This window comes from Microcaecilia unicolor, chromosome 5, assembly GCF_901765095.1.
Source record: "Microcaecilia unicolor chromosome 5, aMicUni1.1, whole genome shotgun sequence".
NCBI classification, from domain to species: domain Eukaryota; kingdom Metazoa; phylum Chordata; class Amphibia; order Gymnophiona; family Siphonopidae; genus Microcaecilia; species Microcaecilia unicolor.
Window position 1 is genome coordinate 311044450 of NC_044035.1, and position 17945 is coordinate 311062394.

At 43.4% G+C, this 17945-nt stretch overlaps 1 protein-coding gene across 3 annotated transcripts in view; it reads right to left on the minus strand.

The window, feature by feature from the left end:
- The window catches only part of PHKB (phosphorylase kinase regulatory subunit beta), a 435362-nt gene that overhangs the window by 52587 nt on the left and 364830 nt on the right, over positions 1-17945 (minus strand). For all 3 annotated transcript variants that reach the window (XM_030204379.1, XM_030204381.1, XM_030204382.1), the window contains 4 exons: positions 12880-12941; positions 12624-12786; positions 11741-11822; positions 7746-7803 (listed from right to left, as the gene is read on the minus strand). In XM_030204379.1, the coding sequence (XP_030060239.1) occupies positions 7746-7803; positions 11741-11822; positions 12624-12786; positions 12880-12941 (365 nt within the window). The remainder of the gene's footprint in view (positions 1-7745; positions 7804-11740; positions 11823-12623; positions 12787-12879; positions 12942-17945) is intronic.

Here is a 17945-nt window from a genome sequence, read left to right on the forward strand (position 1 = left end):
AAACGACTTCCCGTCCGCCACGCGAGTGTGCCTCTTGAGTTTAATCAAAAAGCATATAAACAAGAAAACAACAATAACAACAACTCCAAAGAGGAAGAGGGCAGGTTTGTGAGAACAATCAGCCTGCTGTCCTCGGAGAATACCTGCTATAGGTATGTATCTTCGCTTTCTCCGAGGACAAGCAGGCTGCTTGTTCTCACATGTGGGGTATCCCTAGCAACCAGGCTCACTCAAAACAATGAACATTGGTCAACTGGGCCTCGCAACGGTGAGGACATAACATAGATTGACCTGAAACCAAAATCAACTAACTGAGAGTGCAGCCTGGAACAGAATCAAAATGGGTTTAGGGGGGTGGAGTTGGATTCTAAACCCCGAACAGATTCTGCAGCACCGACTGCCCAAAAAGACTGTCACATCGGTCGGGTATCCTGCTGGAAGCAGTAGTGAGATGTGAATGTGTGGACTGATGACTACGTTGCAGCCTTGCAAATCTCTTCAGTGGAGGCCGACTTTAAGTGGGCCACTGACGCAGCCATGGCTCTAACATTAGGAGCCGTGACATGGCCCTTGAGAGTCAGCCCAGCTTGGGCATGTAAAGGAAATGCAATCTGTTAGCCAATTGGAGATTGTGCGTTTTCTGATGGTGACTCCCCTTCTGTTGGGATCGAAAGACACAAACAACTGGGCGGACTGTCTGAAGGGCTGTGTCCGCTCGCTCCACGTAAAAAGCCAATGCTCTCTTGCAGTGCAAGGTATGCAAACTGCTTTCGCCAGGGTGGGTATGAGGACGGGGAAAGAACGTTGGCAAGACAACTGACTGATTCAGATGGAACTCCGACACCACCTTAGGCAGGAACTTAGGGTGCGTGCGGAGGACTACTCTGTTATGATGAAATTTGATATAAGGTGCATGCACCACCAAGGCCTGAAGCTCACTGACCCTAAGAGCTGAAGTAACAGCTACCAAGAAAATGACCTTCCAAGTCAAATACTTCAGATGGCAAGAATTCAGTGGCTCAAAAGGAGCTTTCATCAGCTGGGTGAGAAAGACGTTGAGATCCCATGACACTGGTGGAGGTTTGACAGGGGGCTTTGACAAAAGCAAACCTCTCATGAAGTGAACAACTAAAGGCTGTCCAGAGATAGGCTTACCTTCTACACGATGATGATAAGCACTAATTGCACAAAGGTGAACTCTTACGGAGTTGGTTTTGAGACCAGACTCTGACAAGTGTAGAAGGTATTCAAGCAGGGTCTGTGTAGGACAAGAAAGAGGATCTAGGGCCTTGTTGTCACACCAGATGGCAAACCTCCTCCATTTGAAAGAGTAACACCTCTTTGTGGAATCTTTTCTGGAAGCAAGACTCGAGAGACAACCTCAGAAAGACCCAAGGAGGTGAATTCTAAGCTCTCAACATCCAGGCCGCGAGAGCCAGAGACTGGAGGTTCGGATGTAGAAGCGACCCCTCGTTCTGGATGATGAGGGTTAGAAAACATTCTAATCTCCACGGTTCCTCGGAGGACAACTCCAGAAGAAGAGGGAACCAAATTTGATGCGGCCAGAAGGGAACTATCAGAATCATGGTTCCGCAGTCTTGTTTGAGTTTCAGCAAAGTCTTCCCTATTAAAGGTATGGGAGGATACTCATACAGAAAACCAGTTCCCCAATGCAGGAGAAAGGCATCTGATGCTAGTCTGTCGTGGGCCTGAAGCCTGGAACAGAACTGAGGGACCTTGTGATTGATCTGAGTGGCAAAAAGATCCACCGAGGGGAGGGGGTGCCCCACGCTCGGAGGATCTTGTGGACTACACCCATGTTCAGTGACCACTCGTGAGGTTGCATAATCCTGCTCAACCTGTCGGCCAGACTGTTGTTTACGCCTGCCAGATAAGTGGCTTGGAGAAACATGCCGTGACAGTGTGCCGAAAGCCACATCTGGATGGCCTCCTGACACAGAGGGCGAGATCCGGTGCCCCCTGCTTATTGGTATAATACATGGCAACCTGATTGTCTGTCTGAATTAATATGACTTGGTTGGACAGTCGGTCTCTGAAAGCCTTTAGTGCGTTCCAGATCGCTCACAATTCCAGGAGATTGATCTGAAGACCTTTTTCCTGAAAGGACCAAGCTCCTTGAATGTGAAGTCCATTTACATGAGCTCCCCACCCCAGGAGGGATGCATCCATCATCAGCACTTTTTGTGGCTAAGGAATTTGGAATGGACGTCCCAAGGTCAAATTGGATCGAATCGTCCACCACTGCAAGGAATTCCGAAAGTCGGTGAACAATTGGATCACATCCTCTAGACTCCCTGCAGCTTGATACCACTGGGAAGCTAGGATGTATCCCAACCGGACTATTTGAAGAACCCACGGGTCAGAGGTTATGAAAGGCCACCTTTGGTGAAAGAACATCAACCTCCCCCCTACAAGCAAGTCGTCCGGTAACGACACTTTTACAGAGGTTATGCTGAACTGGAGCCAGTCAAAAGCCCGTCCCTTGCTTTTGCTGGGGAGCAGAGTGGGCCTTAGATGCACGCTGTTGACGAGAACGAGTGCGCTGGGGCTGAGCCTGGGCAGGCTGCCGAGAAGCAGGAGTGCACCTACGCCTAGAGTAGGAATAGGGAGCACTTCTCTTCCCTCCAAAATAACTCCTAGATGAGGAGGTAGTAGCAGAAGGCGCCTGGTGGGAGAGAGAATCCATAGCATCATTATGCTTCTTGATCTGATCAACGAGATCCTCTACTTTTTCACCAAAAAGATTATCCCTCCGGCAAGGAACATCCGCCATTCGCTGCTGGACAGAATGATCCAGGTTAGAGCCACGCAGCCATGAGCGTCTGCGCATCACTATACTCTGAGGAGCGATCCTGGATGCTACATCAAAAGTGTCAAACATACCCCTGGCCAGGAATTTTCGGCATGCCTTCTGCTGCCTGATCACCTGGCGAAAAGGCTCAGCCAGCTCCGTAGGGAGTGCATCCATCAAGCCCGACAGTTGCTGTATTAAGTCCCTCAAGTGTACGCTCGTGAAGAGCTGGTAAGACTGGATCTTGGTGGCAAGCATAGTGGCCTGATACGTCTTTCGCCTGGGGGCGCCGAAGCATACTCTCTAGTACTCCTAGAGAGTGGAATCCACTACCATGGAATTGTGGAGTAATTGGGACTTCATCAATCCAGGTTCACCATGGATCCGATATTAGGATTCAGCTTTCTTGGGAACCACAGGGCCAGATAGAGGGGCAGACCAGTTTCGCATAAGATACCAAAAGATACCAAGAAAAAAGCAAATGAAATCACTAACTACCGTCCAGTAGCATCGATCCCTTTGGCAGTCAAACTGATGGAAAGCATGGTAACCAAACAACTTACAAATTACATAAACAAACACTCAATACTACATGAATCACAGTCAGGTTTTCGCCCCCTCCACAGTACTGAAACAGTACTAATCACTCTCCTAGCCAAATTCAAACAGGAAATAGCAACAAGTAAAAACATCATCCTCCTCCAATTCGGTATGTCCAGTGCATTCCACACGGGAAACCATAATATATTAATAAGATTACTAAACAAACTCGGGATTGGTGGAAACATACTTAGCTGGATCAAGGGCTTCCTAACCACAAGAACATACCAAGTAAAATCAAACTCAAGCATATCACCACCGTGGAAAGCAGACTGTGGAGTACCGCAAGGATCACCACTATCACCGATACTCTTCAATCTAATGATGATTCCACTAGCAAAATCCTTATCCAAGCAAGGCCTCAACCCTTCCATATATGCAGACGATGTCATAATATACATTCTGTACAATACCAAACTGACAGAAATCACCAACGAAATCAAGCTCAGCTTGAACATCTTGGACTCATGGGCAAATGCATTTCAACTAAAACTCAATAAAGAAAAAACTCATTGTCTCATCCTCTCATCCCAACACAGCGCGGACAATCCCACAAGTATCAACACCCCAGACTACACCCTTCCTATATCAGATAGCCTGAAAATCCTCGGCAATACAATAGACCGCAACCTAACACTAGAGAGCCAAGTGGCATCCAAAACAAAGAAAATGTTTCACTTAATATGGAAACTCAAACGCCTGAAACAATTCTTCCTCAGGGAAACATTCCGCAACCTGATACAATCAATGGTGCTAAGCCACGTAGACTACTGCAATGGAATTTATGCAGGATGCAAAGAACAAACCTTAAAGAAACTCCAGACCGCTCAAAACACGGCAGCTAGGCTTATATTCGGAAAAAACGCAATTTGAAAGTGCAAAACCCCTCCACGAAAAACTGCACTGGCTCCCAATCAAAGAACACATTGCCTTCAAAATCTACACCCTGGTCCACAAGATTATCTACGGTGAAGCCCCGGGATACATGACAGACTTGATCGACTTACCAACTAGAAACACATCAGAATCAACACGATCATATCTAAACCTGCACTACCCAAGCTGCAAAGGACTTAAATACAAATCAACTTACGCATCCAGCTTTTCCTACATAAGCACACAACTATGGAATGCATTGCCAAAAGCCTTGAAATCGATGTACGACCACCTAAACTTCCGGAAATCACTAAAAACTAACCTGTTCAAAAAGGCATACCCCACCGATCCAACTTAAATGCCTGATCCCTGCAACACAACAAAACTAAAGTACGTAATGGACAAAACGCAACTCTTCTGATGTACATTTCCCTAATGTAGCTATGCCACATGAACTTCATCTTACCACAACGTCACTTTGTATTTGTTCTCACCGGAGTCTGCAAACGCCTTCCCGGTACTATGTAAGCCACATTGAGCCTACAAATGTAACAAATAAATAAATAAATAAGAACTTCTTTCAGTACCTTATGAGGAGGGACTGTCACAGCCTCTTTAGGTGGAGAAGAATAATCCAGGACCTCAAGCATCTCAGTCCTGGGCTCATCCTCAATCTGCACAGGGAAGGGAATAGCCGTTGCCATTTCCCGGACAAAGGAGGAAAAAGACAGACTCTCAGGTGGAGATAGTCTTCTTTCCAGCTGAGGGGAAGGGTCAGAGGGAATCCAAAAGGACTCATCAGAAGAGAAGTACCTGGGATCTTCCTCTGATTCCCACAAGCGCTCCTGCTCAGTGTCAAGGTACTCTGACACTGGACCTGCCTCGACGCTGAGGAACAATGTCCTCTGTGGCAATGTTGAGAAGTCAACGCCCGATCCAACTGCGGCGAAGCTCCCTCCACCGATGTCGAAGGGGAGTTGACTTGGGTGGCAGCCAATGCCGATGCTGCAGGTGGCGCTGCAGTCGGAGACCTCACTACAGGAGAAGTGCCAGACAGCAGATGGTACAGTAGACGCAAGCACCCCTGACACCGAAGTTGATTGTCGCAGTAAGTCTTCCAGAAGTTCTGGAAACAAGGCCCGGATATGCTCGTCGAGAGCCGCCATCGGAGAAGGCTGTGGGGGGCTGGTGGAACAGGCGGTGTCAGAATCCGTGGAGGCTCGGGAGCAGGTACTGGGATGCAAAGAGACTGACGCATCGGTACCTCCTGTACCAAGGGGGAGTGGTCCTCTCGGCGCTGACGCTTCTCGGGTGCCAACTCTCTCAATGCCCTGGAGCTCCCGGTACCATGCGAAGGAGAATGATGACGGTCCTTCTTAGCCTTTGCTCGACGCCCGTCATCGAGACTCCTCAGTTAAGATGAGGAGGACATGGAATCCTCACATCTCCTAGGGGCCGGGTCCGATGACGGTCGGTTCCGGGGGGCCTGCATAACAGGAGGCCTCGAGGGAGGTGGAGACCCACTTGACGCCTCACTGCTACCAACGTGAGTTGGTCTCTCAGCAGCCATTACCTCTCTCCTCGACGTCGATGCTCTGTCGATGTCGACGCCGACCTCGGTACCGATGTCGAAGGACCGGACTGGGCCCCAAAAAGCTTCTCTCATTGGGCCTCTCGAGACGCTTGGGTCCGTTTCTTCATACAGACACAGACAACAAGCGGCTGGGCTATCGTCGGGCCCAAGGCACTGGATACACCAGGCGTGGGTATCTGTACCAGAGATGGTCCGGTTGCACCCAGTACAACGTTTGAAGCCGCTGGGTGTCTTCGATGACATGGAAGGAAAAACGGCTTCGGCAAAATCAAATGACACGATTGTGCCAAGAAAGAAAAAGCACAAAAAAGGGAAAAACCCAACCGCACGGCCAAAAGACATATAAAACAAGCGAAAGCCGATCTCGAAAATCACTGAGAAGTTCTTCCTGGGCCTGAGAGAGGAGTGATTAGAAAAAAACGAATCACACCCCACCGCAGAGAAAAAAGAACTGAAGAGGCACGTTCGTGCATTCGCGGTTTGCGCTGCTCGCACAACTTTGATTTTATTTTGCTTGCAAAATTTTTTGTCGATTCCTGGGCCGCCGCGGACGTCGACCCACATGCGAGAACAAGCAGCCTGCTTGTCCTCGGAGAATGAGGATATTCAGCAAAGAAAATGAATTAGAATAACTTCTGAATGTCATTTGATATGACATCTAAGTATGACTGGAAGTTTTGCACAAAATGTCCAAAATCCAAATAAGAAAGAAGATCATTTTAAAAAAAGAAAATGCCTATCTTTTTTTTTTTTTTAAATACTATTTCGAACAAGGTTTTGTGCTTTGGACGTTTTTTTTTTTTTTTATCCATTAAAAAAATGAAAAGGAAAAAAGAGAAGAATTGCAAAACGTTGAAAATCAAGCCATTGGGATGTGGGAGCCAGAAAATACTGATTTGTACGTTTTTATGAGAAATACATCCAAATGCTGCTTTATGCCTCTTTTTAGACATTTTTCTTATTCGAAAATGAGCCCCCCCATGTCATCCAAACATCTTCTTTATAACCTAACACATTCATGTAATTCTTGAGCATTGCTAAAAATGTAAACTGCTTCAGAGTACGTTACATAAAATCCATTCACATTGTAACAAAGTTTTTAATGTCATTCATTTTGTTTTTCATTACAACTATTTTACAAGTAGGTTCATACATATGAAATAAGCCTGTGGAATCAGTAGGGCTCCAAGTAGACAAGAAGCATTTCTAAAGAACCCTCTTGTGTTTGGTTCTAACTGGTATTTTCTGTTGGAACTTTTAGCACAGGAATCAAGGACTGAATAGACATTGCAAGTGAATCCCTCTCAAGCTTTCAGAAAGAGAATGAAGCACATTGGCATGATATATTTTTTATGGCGATATATCTTTACTGGACTAACTAAATACATTTGTGATTAGCTTTAGGGGTATAGCTCTTGAAAACTAGACACAAATATATTTAGAATCCAATAAAAAGAAATCACCTACAACTGTTTTGCCGACTCTAATTTTTACATAGTCAGGAAAGACAACATCAAATATGCAGTCCAAGGGCCAAATGCAGCCCTTCTGACTTCGGGATGTGGTCTGCCTGCAATTTTTATTAGAGTAAAATTATCTAATTAGCTAGCACATATGATTTTCAAGAATTGCATTTGGTGGAAACGATCACAATTTCAAAAATATACAGATTTTCATGAATATGAATTATAACAGGCTAGCCTATAAATGAATTGATTTCTGCTCATGTGGCTTGCATACATATGAATCTCTGAAAAACACAGATGCTCCTGAACTATTTTTATGAAAAATCAAGTTGCCTTATTGTTGACTTCAGAATGAGAACAAACTACTAAGGCCAGAAAAAAATGGATATACACATACCAGAGCTTTTTGCTGCCAGATCTTCTATAGATTCTTTCTATCTGGTCATAAACAGTACCTAAGTAACAATATATAAAGGATAATGATTTATGAATGGATGCTTTAAATAATTTATCAGTATAACAGAACCTGTTCTACAGGGATACACGACCATAACCATGGATACAATCCCACCTCCTGTCTGATTTCAACTGTACTGGAGGTAGGGCCATTAGAGTGACACACTGAACATACACCAGTCTGCCATCTGAAACAGCTACACTGAATTATTGTTTTTATTATTTACTTATTTGACTCACACCTTTTTCAATTGTAGGTCAAGGTGAGTTACATTCAGGTACACTAGATACTTACCTGTCCCTGAAGGGCTTACAAACTAACCCCCATGTTTACTAAGCCTCGCTAGTGGCTGCTATGCACTAATGCTGACACAGCCCATTCACTCTGAACGGGCTGTGTTGGCATTGCCGTGCGGCTTAGTAAACAGGGGGTAAGTTTGTAACTGAAGTAATGGAGGGTTAAGTGACTGCCCAAAGTCACAAAGAGCTGCAGTGGGATTTGAACTGAGATTCTCTGGTTCTCATCCCACTGCTCTAATCGTTTGGCTAGGACTGGATGACATTGATTTGAGCTGGTGGAAATTCTGATATGTTGTGAGTTACGTGATTTGACACATAGGACTTTCTGATAACATTTTCTTATATACCCACAGTAGAGATGGAATGGATTGCAGTAAAGAGTATGAACTGAGGATTATAAAGTTGTGGACCAGAAAACTAAATGAAGTTTTCTGTGAAGCAGAGCTGTTGCCTTGAAACACGAATGTCTTGGAGAATTTACATCTATGACTACAGTTGTTGAAGATGAGTTTTTGAGGGTTTTTTTTTTTTTAGTAAAGTGGTGTGGTAGCTGTGTTAATCCAATTTTAAAGGTAATAAATAGAAATAAAACAAGACATAGAAAAGAAAATAAGATGATACCTTTTTTATTGGATTAACTTAATACATTTTTGATTAGCTTTTAAAGGTAACCGTTCTTCAGATCAGAAATGAGTAAGTATTGAGTTTTCTTTTTAATGAAAACACCTATTTTGAAATTGAAGCAGTTATTTAAAATCACCTAAGAAAGGATTGATTATTTATATCTAGAGAGGAGGAATAATCTGCTTATTTCCCTTATTAATCTGGAAATTTTCTTTTATGGTAGTTCTAACACTTCACTTTGGGGTCCTTTTACTAAGCAGCGGTAAAAAGTGGCCTGCGGTAGCATAGGCACGTATTTTCAGTGTGCGCCAGGCCAGTTTTTACCACGTCTGCAAAACAGGGCTTTCTTTAATGGGCCAGGAAAAGGGCATGCACTAAAACCGGCCTGAGCCCTTAACGCCGCCCATTGATCTACGGGAAGGGCTCATGCGCTACAAGCACGGTGATCGGTCGGCATGCACCAACTGCCGATTACCGCCAGAAACTTCCAGGCATTATGGGTGCATGGCAAATCTGAAATTACTGCCAGGAGAATGCGGTAGCCTAGTGTAGTCTCATTTTTGGGCACATTAATACAGTCTAACATGCTTTCATAAACGGGCCCCTTTATTTGGAATATTATTTATAGGAGCACATATAATAGGTTTTTGAACTTAATGATAAAAGCATTACAATGTTTAATCATTTGTCAGTGCCAATTCATAGAGCATGCCCTAAGACCTTAGAATATAAGCGGGAAGAACCTAATCTTGATTGTTCTCTATTTTGACCGTACAATTAGTACTGTAACTCTACGAAAATGAGAGAAAATAAACCTGGCAATATCAATTACCTTTCACTATTTTGTGTATAAGTTGTGGAAACGTGGCCTCATGGTTCACACACAAGCAGGTGAATTTTCGAAAGAGAAGGACACCCATCTTCCAACACAAATCGGGAGATGGGCGTCCTTCTCTCAGGGTCGGCCAAATCGGCATAATCAAAAGCCGATTTTGGGCGTCCTCAACTGCTTTCCGTCGCGGGGACGACTAGAATTCATGGGAGCGTGTCGGTACCGTACCGAAGGCGGGACTGGTGTGTGATTTAGAGATGGGCGTCCTCGGCCGATAATGGGAAAAAAGAAGGGTGTCCTTGGCGAGCGTTTGGCCAGCTTTACTTGGTCCATTTTTTTTCACGACCAAGTCTCGAAAAGGTGCCCAAACTGAACAGATGACCACCGAAGGGAATCGGGGATGACTTCCCCTTACTTCCCCACTGGTCACCAACCCCCTCCCACCCACCCCCAAATTTTTTTAACATGTTTTTCCAACCTCTATGCCAGCCTCAAATGTCATACCCAGCTCCATCACAGCAGTATGCAGGTCCCTGGAGCAGTTTTTAGTGGGTGTAGTGTACTTCAGGCAGGCGGACCCAGGCCCAGCCCCCCCCTACCTGTTACACTTGTGGTGGTAAATGTTGAGCCCTCCAACCCCCCCCCAAACCCATTGTACCCACATGTAGGTGCCCCCCTTCACCCCTTAGGGCTATGGTAGTGTTGTACAGTTGTGGGGAGTGGGTTTTGGGGGGGGGGGGGGTTGGAGGGCTCAGCACGGAAGGTAAGGGAGCTATGCAGCTGGGAGCAATTTGTGAAGTCCACTACAGTGCCCCCTAGGGTGTCCGGTTGGTGTCCTGGCATGTGAGGGGGATCAGTGCACTACGAATGCTGGCTGCTCCCATGACCAAATAGCTTGGATTTGGTCGTTTTTGAGATGGGCATCCTCGGTTTCCATTATCGCCGAAAACTGGGGACGACCATCTCAAAAACAACTTAAGGATGATCATCTCTAAGGTCGACCTAAATTTCATGATTTGCACGTCCCCGACCGTATTATCGAAACGAAAGATGGACGCCCATCTTGTTTCGATAATACGGGTTGCCCCGCCCCTTTACGGGGCCGTCCTGCAAGGACGCCCTCATGAAAACGTGGGCGCCCTGTTTGATTATGCCCCTCAAGGAGTTAAGAACCATGGAAGACACAGTTGAAATCCCACTTCTTCCAACACTGATGTTACTTTACCCTCCACTGTTTCATGTGTAACTTAGATTATAAGTTCTCTGTACCTACTGTACCCGAATGCCTCTGCCCTGAGTCACCATTAAAATGGAATGAGTGGTCTAATGGCTCAAATCCCACTGCAACTCTCTGTGATCTTGGGTAATTCAATTCACTCTCTATTGCTTCAGGTGGAAACTTTGGGTCTCTTTTAAGCTGCATTAGGCACTAATGCAGGATGCTCTAAAACGTTCTGCGTTGTTTTGTCAGGGGTGGAGAATGGGCGTGGATGCACCAATCAGCTAGTGTGCTACTACCTCTGTGCAAACTGGTTAGTAAGTCCATAACATGGGGCGGTAAGTTCTCCTGCAATAATTTGTTTAAATAGCTACACGCTAATACTAACATTCGCACATGGCCAGAAATAGAACAAAAAGAAAAAAATCCCTTTACAATAGCCGTGCTAGAAATGGGCTTAGCATGCAGGAAAGGCCAGAGTAAGGACACAATAAGCCCATTTACTAGCACACCTTTGTAAAAGGGCCACTTAGATTATAAGCTCTCCAGGAACAGGAAAATACCTCTTGTACCTGAATATAATGCCTTGAGATACTACTGAAAATGATGTGAGCTAAATTCAAAATCTCTTCTCTTTGTCCTCGTCCCCACCAATCCAAATAAACTCACCTTATCTTTAAATGTAATTACTAATGTTTCAGTTTAAATACATTAGAGTAAAACAAATACCTCACACTGCCTGCTATGATGACAACCCACCATTACAAAGACTGTACAGAACTGAGGCATTCTTACGTGTGGCTAATTATTCTAGTCTAACATCTGAATGTACACCTGGCTTCCACTAGATCCAAAAGCTCGTCCAATATATTATTTTCTATTATTCATATGCATTAAAACCTGCATGAACAATGGTGTACTTTTCTAGAATAGAAACAATTAATGTAGAAGAAACACTCACCCTCTCTGGTGATAAAATGTGGTCCTTCTCTCTTAAGGAGAATACTTAAAAGAATTGCCTGACTGGCTAAACAATTGCAGTCCTAACAATGAAAAAACATTTGACATAAATAAGTTATAACAGATTTCAGCATGCATTTATTAAAAATCCTCAAGACTGGGGGCCAGCCTGGTGACTCAGGGCAAATGTGGAAGATCGGGGTTCAATGCCCAGTTTTGCTTATTGGGCTCTCTGGGGTCTGAAGGGTCCTGTATTACCCTCAATTTAAACAGTTTTTACATTTCTTCCTCATCTCTGCATGTTGGACTATCACGTAGTTTGGGCCTATTGGTGTGTCTTAGCCTGCTGGCACAAGGATATCTCATTTTTTCTTCATGGTGTTATCTCTAATCCTAGATAAGGTGAAATGGTCCACCTAAGTGGATGAACGCCAAAATTCCACGATAAAATTGCAAATTTGAAGGGAAGTGAGAAGCTTTCCAGCTTTTCACAACTTTTAGCTGTCTTAGCTAACTCTCGCCAAATGTCTTTTTCAAGACCACCAATGTCGGTTTGGCTTCTAGACCACCAGTATCATTATCGACTCCCTTCTAGAATATGATTTGTTCACACAGCTAACAAAGACTACTGAGGCAGGCCTGTAGCCGAAACACAGATTTGTGTCAAGTCTACAATAAACCACCATGAATTTTATTTGTTGTCCTTGTCTCGAGTCATTGGCTCACTTCCCATTTTCCTTCACATTTGCAGTTATCTCTAACCCTACCACAGACACCCAGTAAATAGCCTTTTATAGCACAAAAGCTCAGTACCATATTGGGAAGGAACATACAATACAATTTCCCAAGCTTTATCTAAAATATTCATTTTTGACACTCCTTACATTGAGTTTTTGGAGAATTTCATAGGTTGGCTTGTTTTTCCATTCATTTATGTTGATCTCTGCTTGTTGCTCCAGTTCAGAAGCATTAGGTGTGCTTGTCTGTCTTTTGACTTTTGAATGTTTTGGAAGTTCAAGCTCCTCAAAACTTTTGAATTCAGGAAGCCTTCAAAAAAAAAAAAAAGTCTGTGTTTCATACAGGTCTCATTTTATTTTAATAAAAAGTGCACATCATTTAATTTCCCAAATGACCCCTTACTCTTCTGTTTCATTGATCCTAAGGAAGTCAAGTTGCTCAACCACTGCTCCAGAAATTAATGTCTGAAACACAAAGAAAAAAGGTATACTGAAGGTAATAAAAAGTGAACAAAAGAAATAGAGGGCAAGATCAATACTCTACAAAGAAATAAGGAGATTAGTGTAGAAAATGAAAAATTTAACATGGAAGCTTTGTAAGTTAAATAAGATGCACTTATCTTCACATCCCCACCCCCAAACTCAGTAACCATAAGCTCTTTGAAAGAATATGGTTCTATTCTGCAATATTTTGGAACTGTCAAAAAAAGTGTAACAAAGGAAAAAATCTTCACCCCTGTCCTCAATGTATTTTCTGCAGCATGAGAATAAAGATCTTCAGATGTAACTCAGGAATTTTGCAGATCTGACGCCACAAGCAGAAAATGGAAGAATATTCTCTGCAACAAGAACTTATCATATTTGAAGCCTTTACTATTTTTTACTAATATCGGCACATCAAGATACTCTGTAATTTGCAAAAGTCTGTTAAAAAAATTACTATTTTTGAAGTGAAAGGAAGCGAATGTACACTGCTGTAGCCACAATGGATTGTTTCATGTGGTTACCCATCAGGTCGCTTTATAACTGAACTGTTCAACTGTATATATTCCAAGTGGGAGAAGGTAACAGACAACTGAATGTGCATTTCTATGCTATTCTAGTAATGAACTCTTTCTTCCAACTGAGAAATAAAACTGTGCATATCGCTGTTATTTATACAGCCCTGTAGCACAAGCCTGCCTGAGCTGTTAATAAATGGAAAATGGAGGAGTGGGAGAGGCATGAAACTAGATCTTGCAGGCTTAAAAAATTACAACTGCAATAACAAGACATTATATTAAAATTCCTATAACCATAGCACAGCTGAAGTGATATTTAAACAAAGGTGAATCACAAGGGCTAATGGATACAGCCCACCAGAGCTACTAAGTGAACCCACAGCTGTTAGCAGGGGGAGCAAATGACGACTCCTCCTGCAGGCCTCAAACTTTGGAAAGCCTTGGACAGCCATGTTAGCATCACTCCTAAAATGATTTCCTCTGCTACCTGACAGAGTTGTTGTTGAAGAGAAAGTGAGTGGCAGATATTCTGGAAACTCCAAGGAGACACCCATGCCCCCAAAACATCATTATTCATTCTCCAGAACCTCTATTTACCCTCTTCAACCTTGGGGAGGGGCCCACTCAGGCAGATTTGCCCTTGACCACAGAAACCCCTATGTAAGGGAAGGGAAAGGGAAATGGGACTTGATATACCGCCTTTCTGAGGTTTTTGCAACTACATTCAAAGCGGTTTACATATATTCAGGTACTTATTTTGTACTAGGGGCAATGGAGGGTTAAGTAGTCCTGGCCTTTTTTTTATTTATTTGAATTGAATTTGCTCACACCTTTTCAGTAGTAGCCCTCTTCTGATATATTTTGGTAATTTAAGTGTTGATATCAAAACGGAAGAAAGAGGACTGTGATTACTTCAATGAACTTCAAAAAACGGGATACCTGCCATCTCTTAATCTCCGCTACCAGAGACTTCAGGAACACAAAAAAGTAGATCACATGATTTTTAAAAAACGATCCAGCAAATCAGTACATCCACAAAAGCTATCCCTGGAATTAATCTTCTGAAGTCTGTGGGTCTTGAACTCATACAGCAGGAACTCATCAAGCTGCTCATATAAGGGCCTTTTTACTAAGCCGTGTAGGCGTCTACATGCACCCAATGTGCACCAAAATGGAGTTACCGCTCAGCTACCGCATGGCTTTTGAGGTAATTTCATTTTTGGTGCGCATCTGATACGTGCGGCCGAAAATTTATTTTTATTTTCGGATGTGCGTATCAGACGTGCATCGTGACATTTGATGCAAGTAGGTCATTACCACCTGGTTAATGTGTGAGACTTTACCACTAGGTTAATGGCTGGCAGTAAGGTTGAAGAACTAAAATGGACGCGCAGCAATTTTTTACAGGTGCGCTGAAACATTGAACAGCGCATAGCCAAAACCTGCGCCTACAGTACCGCAAGCCATTTTTCAGCATACTTTAGTAAAAGGACCCCATAGTGCCCAAGCCAAGGGTAGTTTTAATCCACAAGGTTTGCACCAACAATCAAAGCAGAACTGCATGCATAATTTTTCTTTGATTATTGCCACTGGAAAAGGTACTTGTAGAGATTTATGCCTGTTTTTTTTTCCAAGTAATTTTGTTAAGTTCACTGCCTCTCCTTCTTGTGGTATCATCCCCAAACAATGCAGGAAAATTTACGAAGGTGGGTAGGGAGAACAGCTGCTGAGGAACTGAGAGAGGGGGTATAATGGTGAAAGAGATATGCAGGTGTGGAAAGCAGAGACTGGGGTCATGGGATGAGTAGCAACTGGAGAATAGGCAGCAGGTTGTGGGAGGTAATAGTGAAATTGGAGGGTGGGGTGAACTGGGAATTGGTGAGATTGGTAACCTTAGTGGGTATGTTTAGGAGATGGATCTTGCAGTGTGTGAGTGGGTTATAAGATATGGGGTTATGAATGTGGGGCAAGCTATGGGTTATTTGCAGTCAGGCGAAAGATGAGGCAAGGGATTGAGAGGGAAACTGAAGGTGGAGAAAAGGCAAAAGAATGGTATACAGATCAGGAAACAGGCAAGAGGCAGGGATTGGACCTTGTGAAAGGATGAGAAGCAGAAAAAAGAGATGAGAGCTGGGGAAGGGCTGAGTATAGGGGAAAAGAAGGACTAGGTAAAGAGCAAAAAAAAAGATAAAGGAAACGAGGCTGGGAGAAGAGTGAGAATGTGGGGGAGGAGGTATGAAAGCTAGTAGATAGATAAGAGATGAAAATAAAATAAAGAGAGTGAGAACTGGGAGGGGAAATGGGGAAGAGGGCAGGATGGGAAAGGTAAAGGATCATGGATTTGATATAGATAACAGTATCATTGACATAGATATAATCTCTAGATTGTAAGCTCATTGAGCAGGGATTGTCTTTTTTGTGTACGGTGTACAGCGCTGCATATGCCTTGTAGCGCTATAGAAATGTTAAATAGTAGTAGTAGTAGATACTTGCCTTCTAATGGTCTGATTTAATTATTGAAGCTATAAGTTACACTACTATGGAAGGGGCTATTGGATTAATAAAACAGAAATGGCAAAAGGTTGGGGGGGGGGGGGGGCACAGAGAGAAGGATGAGTCAGCTTGAAGGGAGAAGCTGAGATCGTTGAAAGGAGATGGTTGGAGAGGAACTCATAGGCCGATGCTCAAAATGTAATGCCAGTGTTAGTGAGCACAGAATGCTCAGAGGGCTCTAGCTCAAGAGAAAATGAACACGCCAAAGATTTGCACACACAGCATGCGAATGTAGTCAAACAGATGTTAATGATGTAATTTCCTATTTCCTCCCAATACTCAGAGAACAGCACACAAAACAAAGCCGCCCTTACAACTGAATACCTAACGCCAGCTCAGAGCAGGCGTTAGGGTGTTTGATGAGAGGATTCTCACGATTCTTTCTTTCATATCTCATGTTTATTTAATTTGGAAGAAGGAAGCCTGTGCAAACCCCTAAGCGCTGGTAGCAAGAGGTGAACGTATGTGAGTCAAAGTAAACCATAAGTGAAAGCACACATTGGCACCTGTTTTCTAACTTAAATATAAGCCTTCCAAGTTAAAAAATTTTTTTTTTGAAAAGCTTATATTTAAAGGCGCAGAAAACAGCACTAATGTGTGCTGAAATCTTCACAGTGTGTGGTGGCAGCCAGAAAAGGATGCTAGGAATTATTAGGAAAGGGATGGTGAGTAAGACTGAAAAAACTACAATGCCTCTGTATCGCTCCATGGTGCGGCCTCAGCTTGAGTACTGCGTTCAGTTCTGTTCGCCGTATCTCAAAAAAGATATAGCAGAATTAGAAAAGGTTCAAAGAAGAGCGACCACAATAATAAAGGGAATGGAACTCCTCTCATATGAGAAAAGGCTAAAGAGTTTAGGGCTCCTCAGCTTGGAAAAGAGACAGATGAGGGGAAATATGATTGAGGTCTACAAAATTCTCAGTGGTGTAGAATGAGAAGTAAATCAATTTTTTACTCGTTCCAAAAGTACAAAGACTAGAGGACACTCAAGGAAGTTACATGGAAATACTTTTAAAGCAAATATGAGGAAATATTTTTTCACTCAACAAATAGTTAAGCTCTGGAACTCTTTGTCGGAGGGTGTGGTAACAGCGGCTAGCGTATCTGGGTTTAAAAAAGGTTTGGATAAGTTCCTGGAGGAAAAGTCCAGAGTTTGCTGTTGAGACAGATATGGGAAAGCAACTGCTTGCCCTGGGATTTGTAACATGGAATGTTGCCACGATTTGGGTTTCTGCCAGGTACTTGTGACCTGGCTTGACCGATGTTGGAAACAGGATACTGGGCTAGATGGACCATTGGTAGCCCATTGGTCTGACCCAGTATGGCTACTTTTATGTTCTTGTGGGTTTGCCTGATGCATGCGCACAACAGCTTAGCTTAGTTCGAAACTCTTCTGTGCATGCGTGAGCACGTCCCCCTCCCCCCGCTTTCATTTTTAACAGCATGCATATAATTTGAATACCATTTCCGAACCAAATAGTTGAAGACTGGTGACAGGGAGATAGAGGCAATAGAGGGAGGGACTGGGTAGATGAATAGCTGGGACAGGAGGACTGGAAGGAGAAAAAGAGGAGTAAAATCTTTTTGTATGAATAAAGAGGCAGAAATATGCCAGAGACAATATGGGGAGGGACGTGAAGCAGACAAGAAGGAAAAGATAAAGGAAAATAATTCCTCGAAAAGGACAAAACTGAAGGCACAGAAAAAACAGACCAAAATCAGATAAAACATAGAATGTGCAGAAAATAAAAGGGAGAAAATATTTTAAGTTCATCAATTGAAATAGGTCAAGTTTGGGGATGTGCATTGCTGGTAATTTTGTACTTTGCACAGTACAAGAGGATATGTGATTTCTATTTTAATTTCTCCAGTGCTACATTGCATATAGAGTTTTACGTTTTAGGGTTTCTATTTC